The 26685-nt window shown below is 36.4% G+C and overlaps 1 protein-coding gene and 2 pseudogenes across 3 annotated transcripts in view; 1 reads left to right on the top strand and 2 right to left on the bottom strand.

Annotated features, from left to right (window-relative positions):
• The first annotated feature begins 732 nt into the window (after positions 1-732).
• The window catches only part of GALK2 (galactokinase 2), a 117444-nt gene continuing 91491 nt past the window's right edge, over positions 733-26685 (top strand). For all 3 annotated transcript variants that reach the window (XM_069460165.1, XM_069460169.1, XM_069460159.1), the window contains exons 1-3: positions 733-890; positions 15956-16044; positions 22785-22908. In XM_069460165.1, coding sequence (XP_069316266.1) covers positions 838-890; positions 15956-16044; positions 22785-22908 — 266 coding nt within the window. In that variant the 5' untranslated portion in view covers positions 733-837. The remainder of the gene's footprint in view (positions 891-15955; positions 16045-22784; positions 22909-26685) is intronic.
• Positions 22974-26497, bottom strand: LOC138380907 (elongation factor 1-alpha 1 pseudogene; annotated as a pseudogene).
• LOC138381121 (U7 small nuclear RNA) lies at positions 25003-25058 on the bottom strand (annotated as a pseudogene).

Genomic DNA, 26685 nt, shown 5'->3' with positions numbered 1-26685 from the left:
GCCCTGAGTTGTTTACCTTCTAGTGGTAGTGATGATACAGGTGGTGAGACAGATAATAAATACATACGAAAATAAATATGCAGGGTAATTTTTTATAAGTATGAGATCTATGAAAGAAGGAAAACAGTAATATGGCAGAGTGATATAGTGGGGATGATGTAGGGCATCTGGGATTTCTCTAGGTAACAAAAATGAAGGGGTTTAACTGGATGCTAAGGGTTCTTGCAGATTGAAAGACTCACTGTTAATTGTGTTCTAGGAAGCCACCAATGCCTCTATTCTGGAAATGAGTGCAGATATGTTTAAATCAAGTGCTGCATCATTTTTATGCTGCTTGATTTGGAAATAATCTGCATAAGAAGCAATAGCTAAAACATTTTAGTGTTGTTTGGGGAGCAGCTGCTGGACATTAAAGAACCCTAACTTTAAAAAAAAAAAAGCAACCTGAAATAGATCAGACGACAAAGGTTTGTGTGAAGGCCAGGTTGTAACTCTGTTCTCAGACATCCACAAGGCACAAAAAGAAAATCTCGTTAGTCAGCTTTGCACGTGCTCTAAGCAGGAGCTCCAGCGAGTCGGGAGTCCTTGGGACCTTAGAGCAGGACGATGGCTGTACCTGACCGCTACTGGAAAGGCGCTCTGGCCCAGAGCCCAGGGAGGAGGACCGGAGGCGGGGCCGACTGGAAGCAGCAACCCTAGCGAAGCTGCAGGATTTCCGCAGGGTGGGAGCTTGTATCGCCCGGAAGAAAGCGGCTCCTGTGGCAGATGTCTCGTGATTGCTCTGGGAGTTTTGCTTTGCCACTTGAAACTACAGAAGAAAGAAGGATCTAGCGAAATATGGCTACGGAGGGCCCTGCCACGCGTCGAGTCCAGGTGGCAGAACATCCCAGGTGGGGGAGAGGAGATGCGCGCTTTGGGATCGCCTGGGTTGGTTAGGTGTAGTTAGGGTCCACGGCTTTTGGTTCCTTCTGTGCAGCGCTGGTTTTGCCCCCAGGGAGTAGGCAGAACTCATGGGATTCTGTAAGGCTATGTGGTTGGGCATGCAAGAAAGATCACGCTGCAAATACATTCCACCTTGATTGCTAACAAGGGTTGTGTGTTTTTTGCTTCACCCTTTCTTGCTGAAGGTGGTACATTCTTTCTACTAGGCTTCAGCAGAAGTGCCCGAGTCAACTTTGAGCTTGTCTCTTTGTTTTGCCTGCCAGTTGATAGGTACTTTTTAAAAAGTCCCTTTTCTAAATATTCATCGAAAACAAACACTAAAACCTCTTTGGTCTCTACATCCTCTTAAAAAAATACAGGAATCTCTGAACTGTCACTTAGGAAATTAATTTGCTGCTGGTCCCTAGTTACAGAATAACCTAATAGTTTAGTCATGTCTAGGAGAGGATCTTTTTAATTACAGGTACTCAGTAGAAATCTTCCTTCTGATTTATAGGGCTGAAAGGACTTAAAAGGTTGAAATTTCATAAAATGAAGTTTCCCACCTGCTACATTAGCCAATGGGCTTTTCTGAGGTTGGCTCATCTCCCCCTTTGCTGTTTTTCACCTTTTTTTTTTCCTGTTAACTTTTTTCTCTGATATGAAAGTCCTTAAGCTCTTCCCACTTCCTAGTTTATTACTATCATGTATCAGTTGACAGTGTTATACTTTACTAAATGTTCTTTCATCCTTTAACCTGCAAACAGTGTGTTACCAGAAAAGTTACCAGAAACAAACATAATTTTTTTATTATAGAGACCAACATGGCTTGGACTACTTCTGTATGTCTTTGAATGTTTTAATATACTCTGCAGGTCCTTGCATAGTAATGTTGCCCTTATATATTTGAATATAGTAGGACACATTGTTAAAGATATGCTTCAATACGATTCATGAGGAATTTGTTACATGAAAATAACCCAACCCCTTGAAGTTTAGTCTTTTACATAAAACATGTCCAATTTCTATGTTTCCATTTTATCTGCTTTAATCATAAAGATCAACATTTCTATAGTTACCCTGTGGGGCAGAGGGGAATAGTGGTGTCAACAGATAAGAAGCCAAACTCCCGAAAGTAATTTAAAGAGGTTTATCCTGAGCCAAATTTGAGGACAATGGTCCGGTTCCACACCCAAGAAGCCTTGAGCAAATGTTTGCTGAGGTTGGGTTACAGTTTGGATTTATACATTTCAGGGAGACAGAGGTTACAGGTAAAGTCATAAATCAATACATGGAAGGCATACATTGGTTTGGCCTGAAAAAGTGGGCCATCTCAAAGCGGAGGCTTACAGGTTCTAGGTGGGTTTAAAGACTTTTTGTGGCTGGGTGCGGTGGCTCACATCTGTAATCCTAGCACTCTGGGAGACCGAGAGGGGAGGATCGCTCGAGTTCAGGAGTTCGAGACCAGCCTGAGCAAGAGCAAGACCCCGTCTGTACTAAAAATAGAAATTATCTGGTGAGCTAAAAATATGTATAGAAAAAATTAGCTGGTCGTGGTAGCGATTGCCTGTAGTCCCAGCTACTCGGGAGGCTGAGGCAGGAGGATTGCTTGAGACCAGGAGTTTGAGGTTGCTGTGAGCTTGACGCCACGGCACTCTAGCCCAGGCAACAGAGGGAGACTCTGTCTCAAAAAAAAAAAAAAAAAAAAAGACTTTTTGACTTGTAATTGGTTATAGAAAAATGAAGCTTTGCCTGAAGGTTTGGAATGTTTGAAGTTAAGATAAGGAAGTCTGCTAATCTGAGACAAGCTACTAGCTCTTGGGTTTGTCTTGAATAGCCTTAGGCCTACTATGAGTTACAAAGGACATATCCAAGAAGGGAGGGGGTCATGATGAGGCATGTCTGAGCTCCCTCCTCATGGCAGGCAATTCAGTTTTAGGGTATCCCCTTGGCCAGGAGGGGTTCCATTCAGTCAGTGGGTAGATGGCAGGGGAAGCTGAAAAATTTTTAGTTCACAGTGGTTATAAGTACAGGTACATGTACTAAAAGTAAAAAATTGTTAGTAATTTCCTTAGTGTTTTTTCTTGCCTTTCATGATTTTTATAGTATTCATTCATGCAATATTTATTGTTAATACTTATTTTGTGTTAGTTGCAAGAGATCATAATAGATGAGCTCTGCTATTTTCTTGTTTTTCACTTGTGTGTGCAATACAATTATTAGTTTCGACTAATGTTTTATTTACAGGAATCTTTTGAAGCCACTTATTCATTTTAGGAGGGGTGAGTTTTGTTAAATGTGGATAGCATAACCTATAAATTAAATGGTGCTATATGCTGAAAAGGAAAAAGTGAATGAGGGCCCCAAGGTAAGCCTATTTCTTTGTGGAATTCCTGCTCTTTCTTTAAGGATGCCTCTTCAACCTCACACATGATCCTCTGAGTAAAGGCACTAGTTAAGCATATTATACATTTTAGAAAACTTAACTTTTTTATTCTTTTTGTATAAAAATCAACTAGAAATAGAAGTGCTGATCTTTTCTTTCTGCATGCCATTCTTGCATGCTTCCTGTACTATAAGATTTTAAATTTCACTCTTCTAGCTTTCTTTGCATTGGTAGCAGTGGTATCTCTTCTATTTTCTCTTTTGTGGGGATTAAGTTTTAAATTGTTGGATTATAATTATTTTTGTAACAGCTTTATTGATATCCAAATACAATATAACTCACCCATTTAAAGTTTGCAATTAAATGGATTTTAGTAATTCACAGAATTGTGTACCTGTTACCATAATGAAATTTAGAACATTTTCTTCACCTCAAAAAGAACCTAGCATCCCATAAATTATCACCTCTGGGACCCCTATTCCCTGCCTCCCCTCAGCCCTAGGCAACTACTAATCTATTTTCTATATTTATAGACTTGGTCATTCAGGACATTTCCAATAAATAGTATCATATGTATATTTTTTTGGTGACTGACTTCTTTCACTTATGCTTTCACTTTATAGCTTTCAAGGTTCATGTTATAAAATGTGTCAGGATGTCATTCCTTTAAATAATATTCTTTTTTTTCCTATCATGACTTTATTAGCTGGGTTATTTTTCCCATTTATTTTTTATTTGTATATATTTGCAGAAGTCCAATTTAGCTACACTGATGTATTGATATATTCAGTTATATTGCATCGAGGTAAAGTCAGGGCCTTCAGTGCATATATCACTGGGGCAATGCACATTGTACCCACCAAGCAACTTCCCATCATCCATCTCCCTCCCCACCATCCCTCCAGGTCTTCATTGTTTATCATTCCACACTCTGTTTCTATGTATACACAGTATTGAGCTCCCACTTATAGGTGAGAACATAGGTGAGGCTCCTCCTGCCTCACCTCCTGAGTAGCTGAGACTACAGGCGCCTACCACCACACCTGGCAATTTTTTTCTATTTTTAGTAGAGATGGGGTCTTGCTGTTGCTCAGGCTGGTTTTGAACTCCTGAGCTCAAGTGATCCTCCCGCCTTGGCCTCCAAGAGTCCTAGGATTATAGGTGTGAGCCACCGTGCTGGCCTCTGTAAAATAATTTAAAGAGGTTTATTCTGAGCTAAATTTGAGGACCATGGCGGGAGCCAGGCCCAAGAAGTCTTGAGCAAGTGGACGTGCTGTGGTTGGGTTACAGTTTGGTTTTATACATTTCAGGGAGACAGGGGTTACACACAGAGACATAAATCAACACATGGAAGGCATACATTGGTTTAGCCCAAAAATATGGGCCATCTCAAAGCGGAGGCTTACAGGTTCTAGGTGGGTTTAAAGACTCTTTGACTTGTAATTGGTTAAAGAAAAATGAAGCTTTGTCTAAAGGCTTGGAATGTTTTAAATTAAGATAAGGAAGTCTGCTAATCTGAGATAAACTACCTGTCGGCAGGTTTGTTTTGTATAGCCTTAGGCCTACTAATGAGTTACAAAAGATATCTCCAAGAAGGGAAGGGGTCATGATGAGGCATGTCTGAGCTCCCTCCTCATGGCAGGCAATTCAGTTTTAGGGTATCCCCTTGGCCAGGAGGGGGTCCATTCAGTTAGTGGGTGGGTGCAGGGGAAGCCTTGAGATTTTACTTTAGTTCACAATTTGATGGCAAGAGCAAAGTAGAGATTCAAATTCTCCCTCCTGCCCCCAACGGTAATTGCTATACTTTGAAATTCCATCACTAACATATATTAAATTCTCAAATATAACAGTGATAATATTAACAACTAATAATTATTGTGTACTTATAAAATCCTCAAAACAAACCTTTGCAGTGAGTTCTAGTATTAGCCTCAATTTATGAAGAAAGTGAGACATAGAGCAACTCATACAAATTACTATTAAAATCATATTAATAACGAATTATTTTTAAATTAGTATTAAAAATTAACATTTTCTGTAATACCAAACCTGAGTATCCTGATATTGAAGAGAAAGCATAAGCACAGACAGGATAGGAGATTTGTGCAAGGAGAAAATACAAGTCATATCTCCGGGAATTTTAATTCATTCATCTCTGTAGTTGGCCACATAGTCTGAGAATCAGTCCTTTTCATAAAATCCATTTCATTCACTACAGTAGTCAAATTTTTTTTCTTAAGTTCTGTTATTAATACTGCTTTTTTTTTTTAAGGTCTTAAGTCAAAAGAGCATTCAGAACATGAGTCAGCAATCTGTGTGTGCTGTGATACTTTGGCCAATTCCCCCTTTAACAACATGATCTTTGTAGGAGCTCTTATTTTCACATTGAGAATGCTCATTGTACCCTTCGGGGGGGCATACTTTCAGTGACTGCATTAAGACATGGAGACTTGCTGGTAACTAGCCCAGAAGTAAAATTATAGCTACTCCCCCAATTATAGCCATATTGTTCATTATTAGAGGATTAAATTAGAGTTCAGAAAAACACTGTTTACTTCAGTTCTTTCTGTTTTTAAAGACAAATACTCTCCTTGTTTCCTTTTATAGTCTCCATGCATTTGAATTTCAGAGGTAGGAATGTTGTATAATAAGCCTCTTGGTGATGAAGCAGTCATCATAAGGCATGAATTAGCTGCCTTCCCAAAGAAGTCTGGGAAAATGACAAAGTTTTATAACTCAAAATCATTTCATTAAAACACATTTTAGGAGACTAATTCTAACTCTGCTTTTAGCATTTCATTATTTGTGTTTGCAGTGCTTATAAAAGCAAATTAATAAGGATTCAAGTTTAGGAGAACTTGAGTTTCATCTGTATATGATTTTCATAGGCAGAAACATTAACCCCTGTTGAGGCTAACAGAATTATCTAAGCCAGAAAACTGGGACTTATCATACTAGTCTCTCTCTTTCCCACAAATGATTGGGTCACCAGTGCCTATGGATGCAACATATCAAACATCACTTTAATTTCAGCCTTCTCTATCTCTACTTCTAATGTACTCTCAGCTTTTCTCTATTTGTTTACTATGATGGACTCCTATTAGATTTTTTGTTTCTACAACCTAAATTGGATACACTTCCCAGTGAGCTTTTTCAAATGCAAAATCGATGATATTATTTCATATTAATTGCCATTGCTTATGTTTTAAAAGCCATGTTCCTCAATATGGCATAAAAGACCTTTTAGAGTTTGGATCTTGATTACCCTCCAGTTTCCTCTCCCCTTTTTCTCTTCTCATATATTTAAAACCCTAATTGTATTAATAGTTTTCCTAATGCAGCATGCTGGGCCATTTCATGCCTATTGCCTAGAATGCTTCACCCCACCCCACTTGTTTGACATCATCCTTTAAAACTTATTTCAAACATTTCCTCTGTGGGGAGTTTTCTCTAACTTACTCTCTCTCTCTTTGACTTACCTTACTACCCAGATTCTCTTGCAGCACAGACTATATGGCTTTTTTCCGTGCACCCAAATGACTGTATTTGGCTGGCATAACACTGTATTGTAATTTGTAGCTAACCTATCTTCCCCTTCTGCTAGACTTTTATATTTCTCAAGGCCAAGGACTATTATGAATCTCCTTTCAAAGAGTACTTAGTAAAACATCAATAGATGTTTCTTTTTTAAAAAAGTCTTTTTATTTTGAAATAATTTTAGATTTATAGAAAAGTCAAATAATGATTAAAAAAAACACTGTATATTCTTCTCTCAGATTCCTCAAACTTAACATCTTACCACATTTGTGTTATCATCCTCTCTCAGTTATGATTTTTTTCCTGAACAGTTTGAGATTAAGATGAAAACCTGATGCCTGTCAGAAGACAAAATTTCAACTAAGTTGAATGATCTAATTGGCTTTTATTTGTAATTCAATCAGGCAGCATCTCACCTAAAAATAGAGAGGTACTATACTGGGTGTGGCAGAACAGTTGGTATTTATAAAGTAAATTGAGCAGGGATACGGAAACAGCATAATACAAAAAAGTAGATTGGTTAATATCAGGTTACTTCAGGTTACTTGTAAGGGCTAAAACAGAGGGGACTGCCTTATCATGCCAGCTAAAACTAGCCTATTTGGAAATTTGGCTACCATCTTTCTCCTGATTTTTTAAAGGTCAGATAACTCAGTTTTGGTTTGGTAATGTGGAACTTTAGCATTAGTGACTCTATTTTGGTTTGGTCTGTTGGGGCTTAGTGCAGGAACTCTGCTCAAAACAATGGTCTCCCATAAATTTCGTTTAACATGGCTCTTAACCTTAAATACTTGAGTATGCATTTCCTAGGAACCAGGACATTCTTTACATAGCCAGAGTACAATGATCAAAATCAGGAAATTAACACTGATACAATAATATTATCTAATTGGCAGACCTCAAGTGTTACCAGTTATCCTACTAATGTCCTTTATAGAAAAAGTATATATATATATATATATAGTAGCCCCCCTTTATCCTTAGGGGCTATATTCTAAGACTTCCAGTGGATATCTGAAACTGAAGGTAGTACCAAACCCTACATATACTATGTCCCCCCCATACATATACCTATTATAGAGTTTATAAGTTAGGCACAGTAAGAGATTAACAACAATAATTAAAAATAAAATAGAACAAATATAACAATATACCAGCATCACTATTCTTGCACTTTTTAAGTAAAATAAGATTACATAAGATACCACAACATTGGATCTCATAACTAAGATGGATATGCTGGACAAAGGGATGACTCATGTCCCATGCAGGATGGAGTGGGACAGTGCAAGATTTCATCACACTACTCAGAATGGCCTGCAATTTAAAACTTATGAATTGTTTATTTCTGGAATTTTCCATTTAATATTTTCAGACCACAGTTGATCATAGGTAACTGAAAACATAGAAAATAAAATCACAGATAAGGGGGGACTACTGTATTTTTTTCCCTGTTTCAGAATCCAATCTAGGTGTTGAGGGCTAGGGTCGAGACATGAGAACCCCAGGAGTGGGACAGGACTTTGCTAAAGAGCAACCTGCGGACACGTCAGTTCACTGAGCAAAAGCTGCTCCACCTTGAGGGCACCATTCCACTGATTAGGGATGTCTGCAAACAGACCCTGCCTTGAAGTGTGAGGGCTACAGCCTGTATGTCTGCAAACAGACGGGGCTTGTAATCTGAAGGTGGAAAGAATGAGCAAAGGGTGCCAGCCCAGAAGATAAGAGCAGTTTGCTATTCTAAACCTGAGGCAATGTTCCTGTCTCTCTCCTGAGTTCATGTCTCAGTAAATGAGGAACTAAATAAAGTAGAAAGAAGTACATGGTCTCTTTGTTCCGGTTTAGATTATACACTTTACTGCTAATTTAGGAGCTTTTCATGTGAAATGATGGTAATCTATAACATGACAAAGAGAATAAAAACGGTGCTAGACTTCAGTCAGTACCACCTGGCTCATGGGAATGCTGGTGGCCTCCTGACGTCCCCACACCCTTTCATCTTACTTTTTTTGTCTGTGTCTTTGTCTTTCCCATCTCTTGCAACGCACACTGCCCGGGGACCCGGTTACATCGGGGATGTTGTGAAGCCCCAATATCTAGGGTGTATGCTGCATTTAGATGTTGGCTCTTTAATCTTTTTTTAAATCCAGCCTCTATTGTTTCATGACCGGTTATTTTATAGAATATTCATCAGTTGTAGGGAAAATTGCAAAAAACTTTGAAATAGACTACAAGATTACTAGGTATCTCCAAAGGAAAACCAAAAGTTGTCTAGTGTACCTTTTCAGGTTACCTGATTTCTATGTGAGTTCTGAGGCTTTCATTATATTCATGCTATTTTACAACTCTATAGGGCATAGAAAATTAATAGCAATGCAAATGATTCTTATCCATAGAAACTGTAAATTGTGTCTGGTGGAATGCAATTGATTACTCCCTGACTGTTAACCAGTTTTCCAGTTTTTTGTATCTATTTGTAAATGCATATCAGCCATTTATTATTTGACTTTATATGGGTGGTACTTTGGATTCTCCTTCTGGTTGTTTATAACATCTTACTAGCTCTGTCATTAATAAGTAAAATCTTTAACATATGTTCATTTTATATCTGTATGAGTCATTATTTACTTGTTAAAAGACAAAATTACAGCTAATTTAGTTTAAAGATCTTACTTGGCTTTATTTGCAATTTTAGAATTGGGCAACACTTTATTTCAAAAATAGAGTAAGTATTCCAATGAACTGAGCAGAATAAGTTGGTTTTATAGACAGAAAAGGGCTGAAGAAAGCAGAAATAAAGAACAAAAGGTGGATCGATCATTTCAAAATTATTTTCCTTGTAAGGCAACATAAACTAAAATAAAATTCTGAGCTCCCCCACTGACTGAACAGAGGACACCAGAAAAATCTTAAAACTGAGTTCCTGGCCAGAAAGGGATGGGAGGTCAGACATACTTTCTTATACCCACTCCATTTTGGAGTTTACACTAATTGCAAACTGGACCCAAGGCCACATAGGCAAAGGTTAAATTGTACCTGCAGGACATCAATTTACTTAACAGATCACTTTAAGTATACTGTGGCTTGCTCTCTGATTAACAGACCCCCTTATATTAACTCAAGCATTCCTTTCTACTGACTCCAAGTCTGTGGACAAATCTTTATTTCTTTAACCAATTACAAATCAAGGAATCTTTGAACTCACTTATAACCTGTAAATCCCTGCTTTGAGATGTCCTGCCTTTTAGGGCCAAACCAATGTATACCTTCCATCTACTGATTTATGATTTTACCCAATTCCTGTCTCCTTAAAATGTATAAAACCAAACTATAACCTGAATGCCTGAGGACTGCTTTCTCAAGGCTTGTTGGGTATGGCTGCCCAGACTATTGGTCACTCATATTTGGCTCAGAATAAACTTCTTTAAATTATTTTACAGAATTTGGGTTTTTTTCTGTTAGTAATTCTGGTACCCAGACATGGGGTCAGAGAAGACTCGGGACCCCCTGAATGAGTAACCCAAACTTGGCACTAGGTACCCTTGGGCCCTCTGACTCCAAGCTTCTCTGGACCTCTTGCTCTTGGTTGTTGGTCCTTGGTTTATTCTGAGCTGTTTGTTCTTTTCCTAGGAAGTTGTTTTGGATCCTAATTTTGACTTGGAGGTACATTCTAAAGGGTCTTCTCCAGTACCTCTTCTTTTAAAAATTAATCTCAATTGGCAAGTCTGCACATCTGGGCAAGAAACCAAACTGTCCTTTTCATAGAAAAAGAAAAAAAAGGGAAACAAATCCTCTAAAAATGAGGAAAGTCAAGGAGAATGACCCCCTTTGGGCAGCCTAGTTGGTTTATAGTGTTTCTACTTAAAATATTTGTGTAAATGGAAAGGTTCAAAGGCATGCCAGGTTTTCTAGGATTCCAGTTGGTTACATATTATGGCCAATTCTTGTGCACATTGTTCAAATTGATGGGCAAACTACATGAAGGGTAATTTTGAGCTCAAATGGTTGACCTGCCACTATAAACTTAAAATATCTTAAGTTCTCTGAATATCTCCGTATTTTCTTTTCAGCCTACTTTGAATCTATTGTTACATTCTACTGACGTTGAGATAAAATTAACTCTATGGTATTACTAATTCAAAGCTACTGGGAGATCTTGGTTTTCTTATACAATTCAGCCAGTTCTAGCTTAAATGCAAACATTGAAAACTCATTTGAAACTGAAGGAAAAAAAGGGGGTAAAAGATGTTTTAAATCAAACTGCCATGGAAACTGCTTTACCCAAAATTTTGGTACATAGCCTTCATTATATTACCTGTTGTGGCAGCTAAAGTTTAGCCATGTAAAAAAGTTCCAATTTTGTCAGAAATAATTTGGATCCAATGGTCTTTTGTAAACTGGTGAGTTTGTATTGTTATCTCATGGCTGGAATTTGGAGATAAAAGCAATTGGATCTTTGTATGTAAATCTATGTATGTTTACATGTGTTTAAGTGTATGTACATGTCTATATCATACCAAATTGGCTTATAAATAAAGTAGAACTCAAAAGTTAAGTAAATAAACTCAAATGCTTTTCAAGTTCATATGAATTTAGTAATCCTTGGTAAATAAGCTAGTTTAGAAAAACTATTGGCAAAGTAAAAGCAAAAATGCCTTCAAAATTGTCAGGTTAGGCCGGGCACACCTGTAATCCTAGCACTCTGGGAGGCCAAGGCGGGAGGATCGTTTGAGCTCAGGAGTTTGAGACCAGCCTGAGCAAGAGCGAGACCCCGTCTCTACTAAAAATAGAAAGAAATTATATGGACAGCTAAAAATATATATAGAAAAATTAGCCAGGCATGGTGGCGCATGCCTGTCGTCCCAGCTACTCGGGAGTGTGAGGCAGTTGGATTGCTTGAGCCCAGGAGTTTGAGGTTGCTGTGAGCTAGGCTGATGCCATGGCACTCTAGCCCGGGCAACAGAGTGAGACTCTGTCTCAAAAAAAAAAAAAAAAAAAAAAAAAAAAAAAAAAATGCAGGTAGGAGGACCTGTTTGTGATTTGTTCCTGTTGATAATTTCAAGTTTTATTGCATTGATTTCTGAGTGTTGCTTATAGTACTTTCACCTTATAGAATTCACTAATGTTTTATTGTGAATTCTAGTTTATTAATATATGATTAACATTTGGGAACATTCCTTGTGCTCCTGAGAAGTTATATTGCTTGTTATCAGGGGGTAATATTTGATATATGTATATGTCCATAAAATCTACTTTATCAATTTTGTTTGAGTCTTTTTCTATATCTTTTGGTTTACCTGATCTATGAGAAGGTAGCTTATAGTCTCTTCTTATTTATGTATTTCTACTTGTATTTCCTTACATTGCCTTTAGCTTTGCCTTATAAAAATGATTACCGTTTCATTTGGGGGGGGTATTTCCTAACTGTCATATCTTCATTTTGACTTGTAGCTCTCAGTATTAAACAGTATCCTTCTATGCAGATTTAATGCTCTTAGACTTAAATTCTATAATGTTTGATATCAGGATTACTACTTCTGTTTTCTTATTGTTTCTATTTGCCTAAAATACTTTTGCCTATTTCCTGATATGTAGTCTTCCTGAATCACTTGCTTTAGTTTTATCTCTTGTATACAGCATATTTATTTAGTCTTGTTTTAGGAGGAAAATCGCAAATCTTTTTGTTTTAATAGGTAAGTGAAGCCCATTCACATTTATTAATATGACTGATGTGTTTGATTCATTCTGCCATATTATTTTATACGGATTGACTATCCTTTATCCAAAAGGCTTGGGACCAGAAGTTTTTTCAATTTTGGATATTTTTGGATTTTGGAATTTTGTGTATACATAATGAGATATCTTGGGGAAGGGACCCAAGTCTAAACACAAAATTCAACTATGTTTTATATATACATTATACACACAGACTGAAGGTAATATTTTAAATAATTTTGTACATGAAACAAAGTTTGTGTTAAGTACTTATGCATGGAATTTTCCTCTTATGGCATCATGTCTGTGCTTAAAAAGTTTTAAATTTTGGAGCATTTTGGATTTTGAATTTTTTAGTTAGGGATGCTCAACTTGTAATTACATGTTATAATATATCTTCTGTTTTTCTTTATCTAATGGATATTTTTCTTTGCTTCTTTATTTTTGAAATTTCTTTGGTATTTAGGAAGATTTATATTTTTGTTCTGTTAGTTATCTTTGTACTTACATCTTTTTAATACCACGAGAAAGCAGGGGACTGTTTTTTTATTTAGCCTCTTACTATCTGCTTTATCAGTTTCTTTCTTTTTTTTTCCTATTAAAAAACACTAATATTTTATATCATTCTACCTAGAATCTGGACAAAAAAATAATCTGAATAGTTTAAACCTTATCTATAAAATGAAAGAAGCTGGGAGCACCAAGGTTTATCAACAGCATCACTAAAATCACCCACTGTTCTAACAGTACTTCCTGTCCTGATCCGAGCTAACAACACTTAATTACCTACCATCTCTCATTGCTTCTGATGGATTCTTGTTCACATGCAACAGAGTGGAAACGATATTGAACCCAAGAACTAGGAGATAATAATCATAACTACCATTTTGTAAACACATACTTCTTGGCAATGCTGGCCTAGACATTGTTCCTATACTACTTTATTTATATTTAATCATCCGTATCTTTTTTTTTTTTTTTTTTTTGAGACAGAGTCTCACTCTGTTGCCCCAGCTAGAGTGCCATGGCGTCAGCCTAGCTTACAGCAACCTCAAACTCCTGGACTCAAGCAATCCTCCTGCCTCAGCCTCCTGAGAGCTGGGACTACAGGCATGCGCCACCATGCCTGGCTAATTTTTTCTATATATATTTTTAGCTGTCCAAATCATTTCTTTCTATTTTTTTTAATAGAGAAGGGGTCTCGCTCTTGTTCAGGCTAGTCTCGAACTCCTGAGCTCAAAGGATCCTCCCGCCTTGGCCTCCCAGAGTGCTAGGATTACAGGCGTGAGCCACCCACCGCTCCTGGCCCATCCGTATCTTTTAACTTTTGCCTGTTGCCTATTTAATAATCAGTGGGCTTATTCGCCTTTCATGTTTTCTTATCCATGTCTCCTATTTTTCAATGGGTGGACTTTTTCTTTCTGGTGGTGGTTTTAGATTAATCTTAGTTTTGCTGGCTCCCTTCTTTTCTCTTTCACTCACTTTCTGTTTCCAGTAGTGTACTGTGGTCTATTTTTCTTTCTTCTTTTTTCTTTCTACTTACAGATAGCTTGACATTTTATCTCTTCTAGTTATACCGAAGACATAGTTTTTGTATAGTTTTATTTTTTCTTGTTTTTCGAATTGTTTTTGAGTATATATAGGGAAACTAAGATTTAGGCAGCCACCATTTTCCATATCTACCTAGTAGTCCAGTAAATGTATTTTGAATGATATACTGGAGATACCAATTATGGTCTCCCTGCTGAGATCTTTCGTTGTCATCCACATCCTCTGCTAAAGGAGAAGACATAAGTGATCATATTTGTAAGTAAAATAAGTGACCTTGTTTGTACTAAATGACTTTATCCCCTTGGCTGCAAATGTTTGGAGCAGGATGGATACAGGACCTAAACTCTGCCAAACAGATTATATCTTCTGAGAATCTGGACTAAAGGACAGAGATATAATCAGAGTTCAGGACACTGGAGCTGTTAAGTTTTATAGAGTCGAGGACTCTGTGTTATGAAAACGGAAGATACAGAGGAGCAAAAACTAAGAGGCTCACAGAGGCAGATGGAATGGAAGGAGTACTGAGCAGAGAGAAGTGGGGATGGTATCTTAGAAGGGATAGAATGAGTCAAGAAGACAGAGAGCCAAAGACACCAATATAAACAGAGTTTTTGATGACTGTTTGGTTCCCAAGAGAGCAGTTTGGATAACTGGCAACAATAGTCAACATATTTTTTTATCATTATAATAAATTTCCTTTTTTTTCTTCAGCTTTTCTTGTATGAGTCTCGGTTTTTTTAATTAGTAGGCTGAATATAGTAGGCTTTATTAAATGTTTACTAACCTGGTGTTATTACTCAGACACAATATGATGTGGGACTACAAACAATAGGAGTTTTTCACAGAATTGACTTGAGATGATTTGATAGCATAAAATTATTAAATCTATTATAGGAATTTTCGGTCTGGAAGAGACTTTTGAGGAATATCCAAATTCTCAAATTTTAGAGAAGAGAGGCCAAGGGAAAATGGTTTGCCAAACTGGCATTGAATTAGAGACCTCATTAGAATTAGAACTGTAGTCTCTTGATATCCAGTCTGTTTTTCATCTGACTACCTGTACTGGGTTGGATAGTGTACCTCTGCAAATTCATGTCCGCTTGGAACTTCAGAATATGACCTTATTTGGAGTAGCATCTTTGCAGATGTAATCAAATTAAGATGAGGTCATAATTAATTAGGGTAGGCCTCAATGACTGTTGTCCTTATAAGAGGGAAAAACAGACACACAAGGAGAATGCCATACGATGACAGGGGCAGAGACTAGAGTGATGCAGCTGTAATCCAAGGAATGCTCAGGATTGATTGCTGCTACCAGAAGGTATAAAGGAGCAAGGAAGGATTCTTTCCTATACCTTTCAGAGGCCCTGCTGACCCCTGATTTTGGACTTCTAGCCTGCAGAACTGTGAGGTACCAAATTTCTGTTGTTTTAAGCCACCTAGTTTATAGTATTTTGTTATGGCAGCCTTAGGAAACTAATACAGTATCCCATGCTACTTCTTTTAGTATAAAGAGATTTTTCCCTGAATATCATTGAAAAATTATATAGAGAGTTACAGTCTTCATAATTGAAGGAAATAGCTTTTTCAGTTGGGTATACCAGTCTTAACTTTTTAATTCTTCAGTATGCTTAGCCATGTTTTGGAACCATTTAGGAAGTTACAATATTGTTCATTCTGGGATTTTTGAGGAAGTATGTCACTAGGAGATTTTGCTTTTATTTTTTTAAAGGAATAATTAGTGGTGGTAGGTATATGAAGTGTGTGTGTGTGTGTGTGTGTGTGTGTGTAGCTTATGTATTTTCTATTATATGATATTCTGAAATATTCTACTCTTGTTTTCAGATTGCTGAAGCTAAAGGAAATGTTTAACTCTAAGTTTGGATCCATTCCCAAGTTTTATGTTCGAGCACCAGGAAGAGTCAATATAATAGGTATTTCAAAAGTGTCGTTTCTTAATTTTTTCTTCCTCCTTTGGTAATACTAAATTTTTGTTAATATATTTCTTTCTTAATTTTCCCCCAAATAGAATATTTCACATACATCTTCTAATATTAAGCTATGCATTTGCATAAGGAACACACTTTACTTTTATCTTTTCAATCCATATTATTAACATTAAAGTTGTTCAGTTCTTTAAATCTATAAATTTGTTAAAACACAGTTGTTAACATTGTTTTCCTGGCAAATGAAATTTTTTTCTATGTTATAGGTTAAAATTTTAGACTGTGGTAAGTAGTTTTGATGGTTTTACATTTACTCATTGGGTTAGTGGAATATTTGGAATCCTTACAATTCCTTGCTACTAAAAATATGGTACACAAGAATGGAAAAATAGGCTCCACATGTACTCACCATCAAATTGGCACTAACTGATCAACACTATGGTGCTCACATGGTAGTAATATTCTCCAGGGATTAGGGGGTTGGGGAGGTAAACTCACAACTCATGGATGCGGTGAGCGTTGTAGAGGGGAAGGGCATGTCTTTAATCCTCGCTTGGGTGGGGCAAAGTCATAAAATAACCAAAATGTTTGTACCCTCATAATATCCTGAAATTAAAAAAAAAAAGTGTGGTACAGATTTTGCAGGTCTTCTAGACATACTTATCTTTTTTTTTGCTTCTCCTGTGAAGTACTTTGAATTTTACTACCTTCTAGTGATAACTAACATAGCTTTTTAACATTTTGTTTACTACCTTTCTGTCAATGTCCATATATATAATAATTGATAATAGTTAGATTAGATACCATTTTAATCCTGTTTTTTCATTGAATATATCATAAATATTTTTGTGTGTTTTAGTTTATTTTCTGCTGCTATAATAGAATACCACAGACTGGGTAATTTATAAATGATAAGAGTTTATTTGGCTCATGATTCTGGAGTTGGGAAGTTCAAGATCATAGCACCAGCATCTGGTGAGGGCTTCTTGTTGAGTCCTTCCATGGTGGAAGGGCAGAAGTACAAGAGAGTGTGCAAGACAGAGAGAGGATGGGGCTGAAATTCACCCTTCTACCAGAAACCCACTCCTGGGATAATTAACCCCCTCTGGAGACAGTGGTGGCATTAATCCATTCAAGAAGGTAGAACCCTCATGACTTCATCATCTTGTAAAGGTCCCACCTCTTTTTTTTTTTTTTTTGAGACAGAGTCTCACTTTGTTGCCCAGGCTAGAGTGAGTGCCGTGGCGTCAGCCTAGCTCACAGCAACCTCAAACTCCTGGGCTCAAGCGATCCTCCTGCCTCAGCCTCCTGAGTAGCTGGGACTACAGGCATGCGCCACTATGCCCGGCTAATTTTTCTATATATATATTTTTAGTTGTCCATATAATTTTTTTCTATTTTTAGTAGAGACGGGGTCTCGCTCTTGCTCAGGCTGGTCTCGAGCTCCTGACCTTGAGCGATCCACCCGCCTCGGCCTCCCAGAGTGTTAGGATTACAGGCGTGAGCCACCGCGCCCGGCCGGTCCCACCTCTTAATACTGTATAATGCCAATTAAATTTCAATATGAGTTTTGGAGGGGCATTCAAACCATAGTGCTATGTTTCTGTATGGTGTTCATAATTATTACTTTAAAGACTTAATTCATAATAGCTTACTAAGTTAATATTTTATAATTTACTTAATACTTTTTTCTCATTGTACATAAAGTTATTTCCAGATTTTTACTCTTTATACCCAGTAGTTTGAGAAAAAGGAAATATTAGGTGAGAACAGCATTATTAATTTTATCATTTTATTATTTCTGATGAGTTTTCTTTTTTTAAGGAGAAGTATTAAATAGGTAGAATAGAGGATATACTCCATTTCATGGGACTTAGTAAGTTACTTATTTTCCATAAAGGGATCATGAACTTAATAGTATAGACTTGTAAGGTCTTTGACTTAACAATGGTTTGACTTATGATTTGTTTTTTTACTTTATGATAGGTTTACTGGAATATAACACCATCATAAGTTGATAAACATCTATATTTGTCTGTACTTTTGATCAACATGATTGTTACCAACACTACCTATGGAGCATAATTTTGAGGTCATGTAGAACCCATTTCGCTAGCTTCTACATTTATGCTGGATCAAGCTTGATTTCAGAAATATATGTACTTTACACATAGAGTTGTTTTCACCAAGTTGTACCTTGTTATTATTTAGATACAATTGTATGAGACTTATTATTGAGGTTATCGTGGAGATATTATTGAGGATATTGCCCGTGATATCACATGCTGTCCCTTTGAAGATGCAAAGGAGAATTTTTGCTTTTGCTTTGACTAGGATATGAATTGTATATTAATATATTACAGTAGACACTAGTTACATGTGACTAAGCTTAAATTAGTTAAGTAAAATAAAATTTAAATTTTTTTAGTCTCAATTTTCTTTATTTCTGCTCTGATATTTATTATTTCCTTCCTTCTCATTTTGAATTTGTTTTTTTCCTTGCTTTTTTATTTTCTTGAGGTGCATTATTAGATTGTTTATTTAAAGTCTTTCTATTTTTTTGATGTAGGCATTTAGTGCTATAAACTTCCCTCTGCAGTTTATATCTTCTACAATTTCTTTTCTTAGTGTCTCGTAGTTCTTGCTGTATATGTGTCTCACATCTTTCATTAAACATATTCCTAGGTATTTAATTTTCTTTGAGGCTATTGTAAAAGGTATTGTACTTTTGATTTGAAATTTGGCTAGACTGTTATTGGCGTATATGAATGCCTCTGATTTGTGTGTATTGATTTTGTATCCTGAGACTTTACTAAATTCATTTATTAATTCTAAGAGTCTCTTGGTTGAGTCCCTGGGGTTTTCTAGATATAATGTCATATCATCGGCAAAGAGCGAGAGTTTGATCTCATCTGCCCCCATCTGGATGCCCTTAATACCCCTCTCTTGCCTAATTGCTCTAGCAAGGACTTCCAGCACTATGTTGAATAGAAGTGGAGATAGTGGGCAACCTTGTCTGGTTCTGGTTCTAAGTGGGAACGGTTTCAAGGTTATTATTGATAGGTGAGGACTTACTCCTCTCATTTTGTTAATTGTTTTCTGGTTGTTTTGTGTACCTTTTGTTTCTTTCTTCCTCCCATATTGTTTATCTTTGAAGTTTGGTGGTGTTCTATAGTGATAAGATTTGGTTCCTTTCTCTTTCTCACTTGTGTATTTAGTCTATGGAGTTTTATACTTTTGCATGTTTTCAAAAGTTATTGTCTTTTTGCTTTCAGATATAGGACTCCCTTATGTATTTCTTGTAAGGCTGGTTGGTGGTGATGAATTTCTTTAGTTTTTGCTTGTCTTGGAAAGACTTTATTTCCCCTTCTTTTCTGAAGGATAGTTTTTCTGGGCTATTCTTGTAGTTTTCTAGGCTAGCAGTTTTTATTTGAGCATATTGACTATATTTTCCCATTCTCTTCTTGAATATAAGGTTTATACTGAGCAATCTGCATTTAGTCTAAGAAGGATTTCCTTATATGTGTCTTGATGCTTTTTCTTTTGCTGTTTTAAAAATTCTTTCTCTTTGACTTCTGACAGTTTGATTATAATATGCCTTAGAGAGGATTTTTTGGGTTGAATTTATTTGATGGCTTTTGAACTTACTTGATCTGCATGTCCATATCTCTCCCAAGAGTTGCAAAGTTTTCAGCTATTATTTTATTAAATAAGTTTCCTATGCCTTTTTCCATCTCTTCTTCTTCTGAAACTTTCATAATGAGATTATTCCTTTGCTTAATGGTGTCCCATAAGTCCCATAGATATTCTTTATTCTTTATTATTCTGTTACTCTTTCTTCTTCTCCTCTCTCTCTTTTTTTGTCAGACTGGGTTATTTCAAACACCCTATCTTCAAGTTCAGTAATTATTTCTTCTGCTTGATGTAGTCTTCTGTTCAAGCTCTCAATTGTATTTTTTATTTCATTCATTGAATTCTTTAGCTCCAAGATTTGTGTTTGATTCTTTTTTTATGATATCTGTCTGTTGAATTTCTCATTACGGTCATGAATTGTTTACTTGATATCATTGAATTGTCTATCTGTATTCTTCTATATCTTGCTGAATTTATTTAAATCATTATATTGAATTTCTTTTCAAGCATTTCATAGGAGAATTATTGTGGGGTCTTTCATTTGAGAATTATTTTGTCCCTTTGGAGGTGTAATGTTTTCTTGCTCTTTCCTGTTTCTTATGACCCTATGCTGATATCTTTGTATCTGGTGGAACAGTCATTTATTCTAATTTTGTAGAGTAACTTTCATATGGAATGACTTTTTCCTATATATTTATTGTTGAGTAGGGTGCTCTGACTTTGGTTATGGGTAGGTGCAGTAGTGTAGTTTCCTTGTGATTTCTTTGACTAGAGTCAGAGAAAGTCAATGTCAGTGGTATCTGCAAGTGCCTCAACGGTCTAGACTGTAAGTGTCTGTGGAGGCAGTGGTATGGCCTTTCTGGTGGTGAGAACTACGGTGTGGGCTGGTCCTCAAGCCCTGGGGGGCAGGACATGCAGCAGCATGTGACATTTTGACTTGTTTAACAGGTAGCAAGGAAGAAAAAGATGCAAGTTGATGTATGTAAATGTATAATTTTGATGTAGAAGATTGAGAGGTTCTTGTGAGGGGAACCTCTCAATCTTGTGGGAGGGGGTGACAGTATAAGAAGAGGGTGGACATTTCAGAATAGCTTTGTAAGGGATGAGAGAAGGGAAATGACTGGAAAAACAAAAGTTTTTCTGGGTTGTAGTGAGATCCTCCTCCCTCCCTGTCCCTCAACCAAGGTATTTCTATCAGTTTTGACAAAATGCAGAAATTATTTTTTAATTTTAATTTTTATTTTTGGAGACAGAGTCTCGCTCTGTTGCCCAGGCTAGAGTGAGTGCCATGGTGTCAGCCTAGCTCACAGCAACCTCAAACTCCTGGGCTCAAGTGATCCTCCTGTCTCAGCATCCCGAGTAGCTGGGACTACAGGCACACACCACCATGCCTGGCTAATATTTTCTATATATTTTTAGTTGTCCAGCTAATTTCTTTCTGTTTTTAGTAGAGATGGGGTCTCGCTGTTGCTCAGGCTGGTCTCGAACTCCTGACCTTGAGCGATCCTCCTGCCTCAGCCTCCCAGAGTGCTAGGATTACAGACGTGAGCCACCGTGCCTGGCCAGGAATTATTAATTCTCAGAATTAACAGCACTGCAGTCTTCCATATAGAATCTGGGTGCCTCCCTAGAGTTTTGCTTATTTGAATATGTTTTCTACTTCTTTTTTATTATTGCATTTATGAAGGAAATTCAGGAAAAGATAGCTTGGAAAACCACTTCTCCATCTGTCATTGTCAATCCATAAAAAAACTTTTATTATTCCACCTTAAAGGATACATTAATGTAGAAACAAAAGACCTATTATCTGTAATAATATGTGGAATAATACTTATTTAAAATATAATTATGCCATTGAATTGTCTTCTATTCATTTTGTGTTTCTTAGTTGATTAATACCTGCTGTAGGAACATTCACATATAAAAACTGTACTGGGGAAATATAAATGAGCTGGCTTAGCCATCTGTCTTGAATTTGCTATTTTGTGTTTAAATCTTATAAATAACAACCTTAAGTTTAAATGCTAAGTTAAAGAAAACACGGTATAGTAGCAAAAAATTCCTATTTATGGTTTGCAGAGGAATTAAAGTAAAAAGGAAAAGAGAATACTTTTTTATGTATTTGTTTATATATAAAAAGTATAGATTAAATATTCTTTTTTCTGGCTTTTTCTTTTTCCTAGAAATGTCTAACACATTCACTACAACTTATCAGTCCCAATCTAATTTTGTAGATACTTGGTTAAACCTCAAAGATAAATGGAGCAAAGTTCTTACCTTTAGTGAGCTCATTGGTTAGTAAAGAAGTAATTGGACCACAAATAACATTAATATAAGAAAGAGTGTACTAAGGCTTAAATTGTTCATATTTTAAAAATTAATGCAAAAGAGCAAGAAAGGAAAGAGATATTAATTTGCTTGATGCTTATATAACTCAACACATAACATAAATATTTAAAAATGATCATTATGAATTAGAAAGTGGAAAAAAACCCATAAAATTTAAAGAAGTCCAAAAATTAACACACACTCATAACTAATATACTTATGGCTAGCAGAAGTTTCTGGCTCAGATATCTGGGGGAACAAGAAAACTGAATAATTCTCTCCCTGTAATATTTTCACTTTCTGTTAAAACCTTCCTTGTGGCCAGCTTTTTCCTGTATGTCAACTTTTTTTTTTTTTTTTTTAATTTTTTTTTGAGACAGTGTCTCACTGTGTTGCCCGGGCTAGAGTGCCATGGTGTCAGCCTAGCTCACAGCAACCTCAAACTCCTGGGCTCAAGCGATCCTCCTGCCTCAGCCTCCCGAGTAGCTGGGACTACAGGCATGTGCCACCATGCCCGGCTAATTTTTTCTATAGATATATTTTTAACTGCCATTATAATTTCTTTCTATTTTTAGTAGAGATGGTGTCTTACTGTTGCTCAGGCTGGTCTCGAACTCCTGAGCTCAAACAATCCACCCGCCTCGGCCTCCCAGAGTGCTGGGATTACAGACGTGAGCCACCGTGCCTGGCCCCTGTATGTCAACTTACTTCAGGTTCTTTCATTTCATATACTAGCAATGATTAAAAATGCCTTCTGTTTTTTCTAGGAGAACATATAGACTACTGTGGATATTCTGTTCTTCCTATGGCTGTAGAACAAGATATGTTAATAGCTGTGGAACCTGTGAAAACACACACTCTACAACTGGCCAATACAAATCCCTTGTATCCGTAAGTATGTAGAATTGCTAATATGTGTGTAATGTCTGTGTATGTGTGTTAATGGTGGTGTGCTTCTACCCGATTGAACTCTTTAGGAGACATCAAAATTACAATTAATTGTTTAATTTATTGTTGTTTTGTACCTGACATTTAAAAAAATCTAAGAGCACTATTTAGTGCTTGTTCATTTAGTTCATTTGTCCTTTCATTTTAGACATATTTACCAAAGACTTACCATGTACTAGACATTGTCTTAGATACTGAGTTATACAAAAATGAAAACAACTCTGTCCTTGCCAAAAAAGCATTTATCATTTATTGATCTAACAATTTCTAGCAAAGTCAAGTCTGTTATTTTCCTATTTTTAATACAATGGTACCTTCTAATTCTCTTGTTATAGTGCCTTACTATGCTGTATTATTATTTGTTTATTCACCAGTCTTTCTCAGTAGATTGTGAACTCTGTGACTTCAGTCATTTTTGTCTCTCTTCTTTAATGGTCTAGCCTTAGTGTAAAACAGGGTCTTGTGCATAATAGATATGTTTCTAGTACAGATGCTTTATCAAATTAAGAAAGTATTTTTTCTTAGTTTGGTAAGATTAAAAAATTTATTAATGGGTGTTGAATTTTATTAAGTAACTATTTAATATTGAAGATCAGTTTTTTAAAAATATGCTGGTTTACTCTGATGGGTTTTCTAGTGTTGAACCATCTTTGTATTCCTATGATAAACTCTACCTGCTTATAATGTGTTATGATGGATTTGATTTGCTAAGTACAAAAAGGATTTTGGCAGATAGTTGGCACATTATATTTTTGGCTTATTGTTCATTGGACAGTTTGCCTGCAATAATGTTCATTTAGTCAACTAATATTTTTGATAAGGTACTATACCAGGTATATAAGATACAAAATTTTTTTTACTTTTTTATGGAATGTATTGTATATATTTTTTCCTTTTCATTTGCATGATTGTTAATAGATCTTATGTACGTTTTGGATTCTTTAAAGAAAATTGTACATTAGTTGACATTTTGTGTCACTATTTATAAACATTTTAAAATGAATGTATAATATTTTATCGTATTGATTCTCTCAAATTCACTTAACCATTCCCACAATAATGAATACGTGGTTTCAGTTTCATTTTTCATAATAGCAGAGCCTGAGACAGACCTGAATGAAAGTAGAGTATTTGGGAAATTATTCCAGAAGTAGGAGAGAGTATGAGAAAGAGTTAGGGAATCTGAGGTGAATTATCAAGGTAGAGAGCCCCTGCTATCGGCAAAGATCTTGATTTTACCAGGACTGCAAGGAAGCATGCAGTATGCCTCTTAGAATTGTCCACTGTTTATAGCATTCATATGCACGGATATACCATAATTTGTTTATCTATTCACCAGTGATGGGCATTTGGATCATTCCCAGTTTGGGGCTGTTATAAATAATGCTGCTTTGAACATTTGTGTATAAACGTATGTGTGGATATATATGTTTCATTTCTCTTGGATAAATACCTAGGAGTAGAATGTCTGGTTTTTCTTTTACAGAACTATGTCCTGCTTGCCAAAGCAGTTTTACCATTTTATATTCCCACATTTACATTAGCCATTCTCATAAATGGGTAGTAGTATTGTATTTTGTTTTAATTTTAATTTCTCCAACTAATGATGTTGGATATCTTCTCATGTACTTATTTGTGATTTAGATATATTTTTTGTTGAAGGGTTTTTTAAAATCTTTTGCCTATTTTTAATTAATTTTTCTATTATTGACCTTCTATTACTGACCTTTAATATTAATAGTTGACCTTTAATATTAATAGTTTCTTTTATAAGGATACAAGTCCTTTGTCAGATATATGTTTTGCAAATATTTTCTTCCAGTCTGTGGCTTGGATTTTCATTTCCCTTGCAGTGTCTTTTAAGGAAGAAAAGATTTTAATTTTAATGAAGTCACGTTGATGTTTTTTCTTTCAGAGTTTGTACCTTTTAATTGTAATCAAGATCTTTCCAAAATCCCAAATCACTAAATTTTTTTTCATATTTTATTCTAGAAGTTTTATAGTTTCTTTTTATTTATTTATTTATTTATTTTTGATGGGGGGTTTCCAACTGGAAAACCTGCTGGACAAATTCTAAAAGAGCTGTAACACTAGAAGTTTTGTAGTTTCAACTCTTACATTTAGGACTATGATCCATTTTGCGGGACTTTTTTTGTATGTGGCATGAGATAAGCGTTGATATTTATATATTATTTTATAGATGGTTATCCAATTGTTTCCCTTTATTTATTGGAAAAATTATCTTTTTTTTTTTTTTGAGACAAAGTCTTGCTCTGTTTCCTGGGCTAGAGTGCCGTGATGTCAGTCTAGCTCACAGCAACCTCAAACTCCCGGGCTCAAGCAATCCTCCTGCCTCAGCCTCCCGAGTAGCTGGGACTACAGGCATGTGCCACCATGCCCGGCTAATTTTTTCTCTATATATTTTTAGTTGGCCATATAATTTCTTTCTATTTTTAGTAGAGACAGGGTCTCGTTCTTGCTCAGGCTAGTCTCACACTCTTGAGCTCAGACGATCCTCCCAGCTCGGCCTCCCAGAGTGCTAGGATTACAGGCGTGAGCCACTGTGTCCAGCCGCCAGACACATTGTTGATGTTGAAGCCCACACTATCCCCTGGAAGAGCTTCACTCAAAGCTTCATGGTGCATTACAACAGACTTCAGTTTTAACATTGACTGGAGCAAAGGTGACCACCATGCTGAGTTTGAGAACACCAATCTCCACGGGGCCCACCAGGATAGTACCAATACCTCCAATTTTGTAGACATCCTGGAGAGGCAGTTGCAAGGGCTTGTCAGTTGGTTGAGTTGGTGGCAGGATGCAATCCAGAGCTTCAAGCAGCATGATTCCACTGGCATTGCCATCTTTATGGGTGACTTTCCATCCCTTGAACCAAGGTATATTAGCACTTGGTTCCAACATGTTGTCACCATTCCAACCAGAAATTGGCACAAATGTTACTGTGTAGGGGTTGTAGCCAATTTTCTTAATGTATGTGCTGACTTCTTTAATGATTTCCTCATATCTCTTCTGGCTGTAGGGTGGCTCAGTGGAATCCATTTTGTTAACATCAACAATTAGTTTTTTCACACCTAGTATGTAAGCCAGAAGGGCATGCTCACTGGTCTGCCCATTCTTTGAAGATACCAGCTTCAAATTCACCAACACCAGCAGCAACAATCAGGACAGCACAGTCAGTCTGAGATGTGCCTGCAATCATGTTTTTGATAAAGTCTCTATGTCCTGGGGCATCAATAATAATCATGTAATATTTGCTGGTCTCAAATTTCCACAGGGAGATATTAATGGTGATACCATACTCATGCTCAGCTTTCAATTTATCCAGGACCCAGGCATACTTGAAGGAGCCCTTTCCCATCTCAGCAGAGTCTTTCTCAAATTTTTTGATGGTTCTTTTGTCGATCCCACATTTGTAGATCCGATGGCCAATAGTGGTGGACCTGCCCGAATCTACATGTCCAATGACAACAATGTTGATATGAGTCTTTTCCTTCCCCATTTCGGCTTTTTGGGTGGTTTTCACGACACCTGTATTCTGGCGGCAAACCCGTTGGGAAAAAAGCCATTGATATTTTTTGATGGAGACAATGTATCCATGTTACTGAGTTCATATAATCCATGGAAGGCACCTACTACAATTACTGGCATATAGCATATATTTAGTAAATTATATGCAGAGCACTCAATCAATATGGAGAATTT

This window comes from Eulemur rufifrons, chromosome 2 (genome assembly GCF_041146395.1).
Source record: "Eulemur rufifrons isolate Redbay chromosome 2, OSU_ERuf_1, whole genome shotgun sequence".
Taxonomy (NCBI): domain Eukaryota; kingdom Metazoa; phylum Chordata; class Mammalia; order Primates; family Lemuridae; genus Eulemur; species Eulemur rufifrons.
Note: the sequence above shows the minus strand (reverse complement) of the source record. Positions and strands in the feature narration are given on the sequence as shown.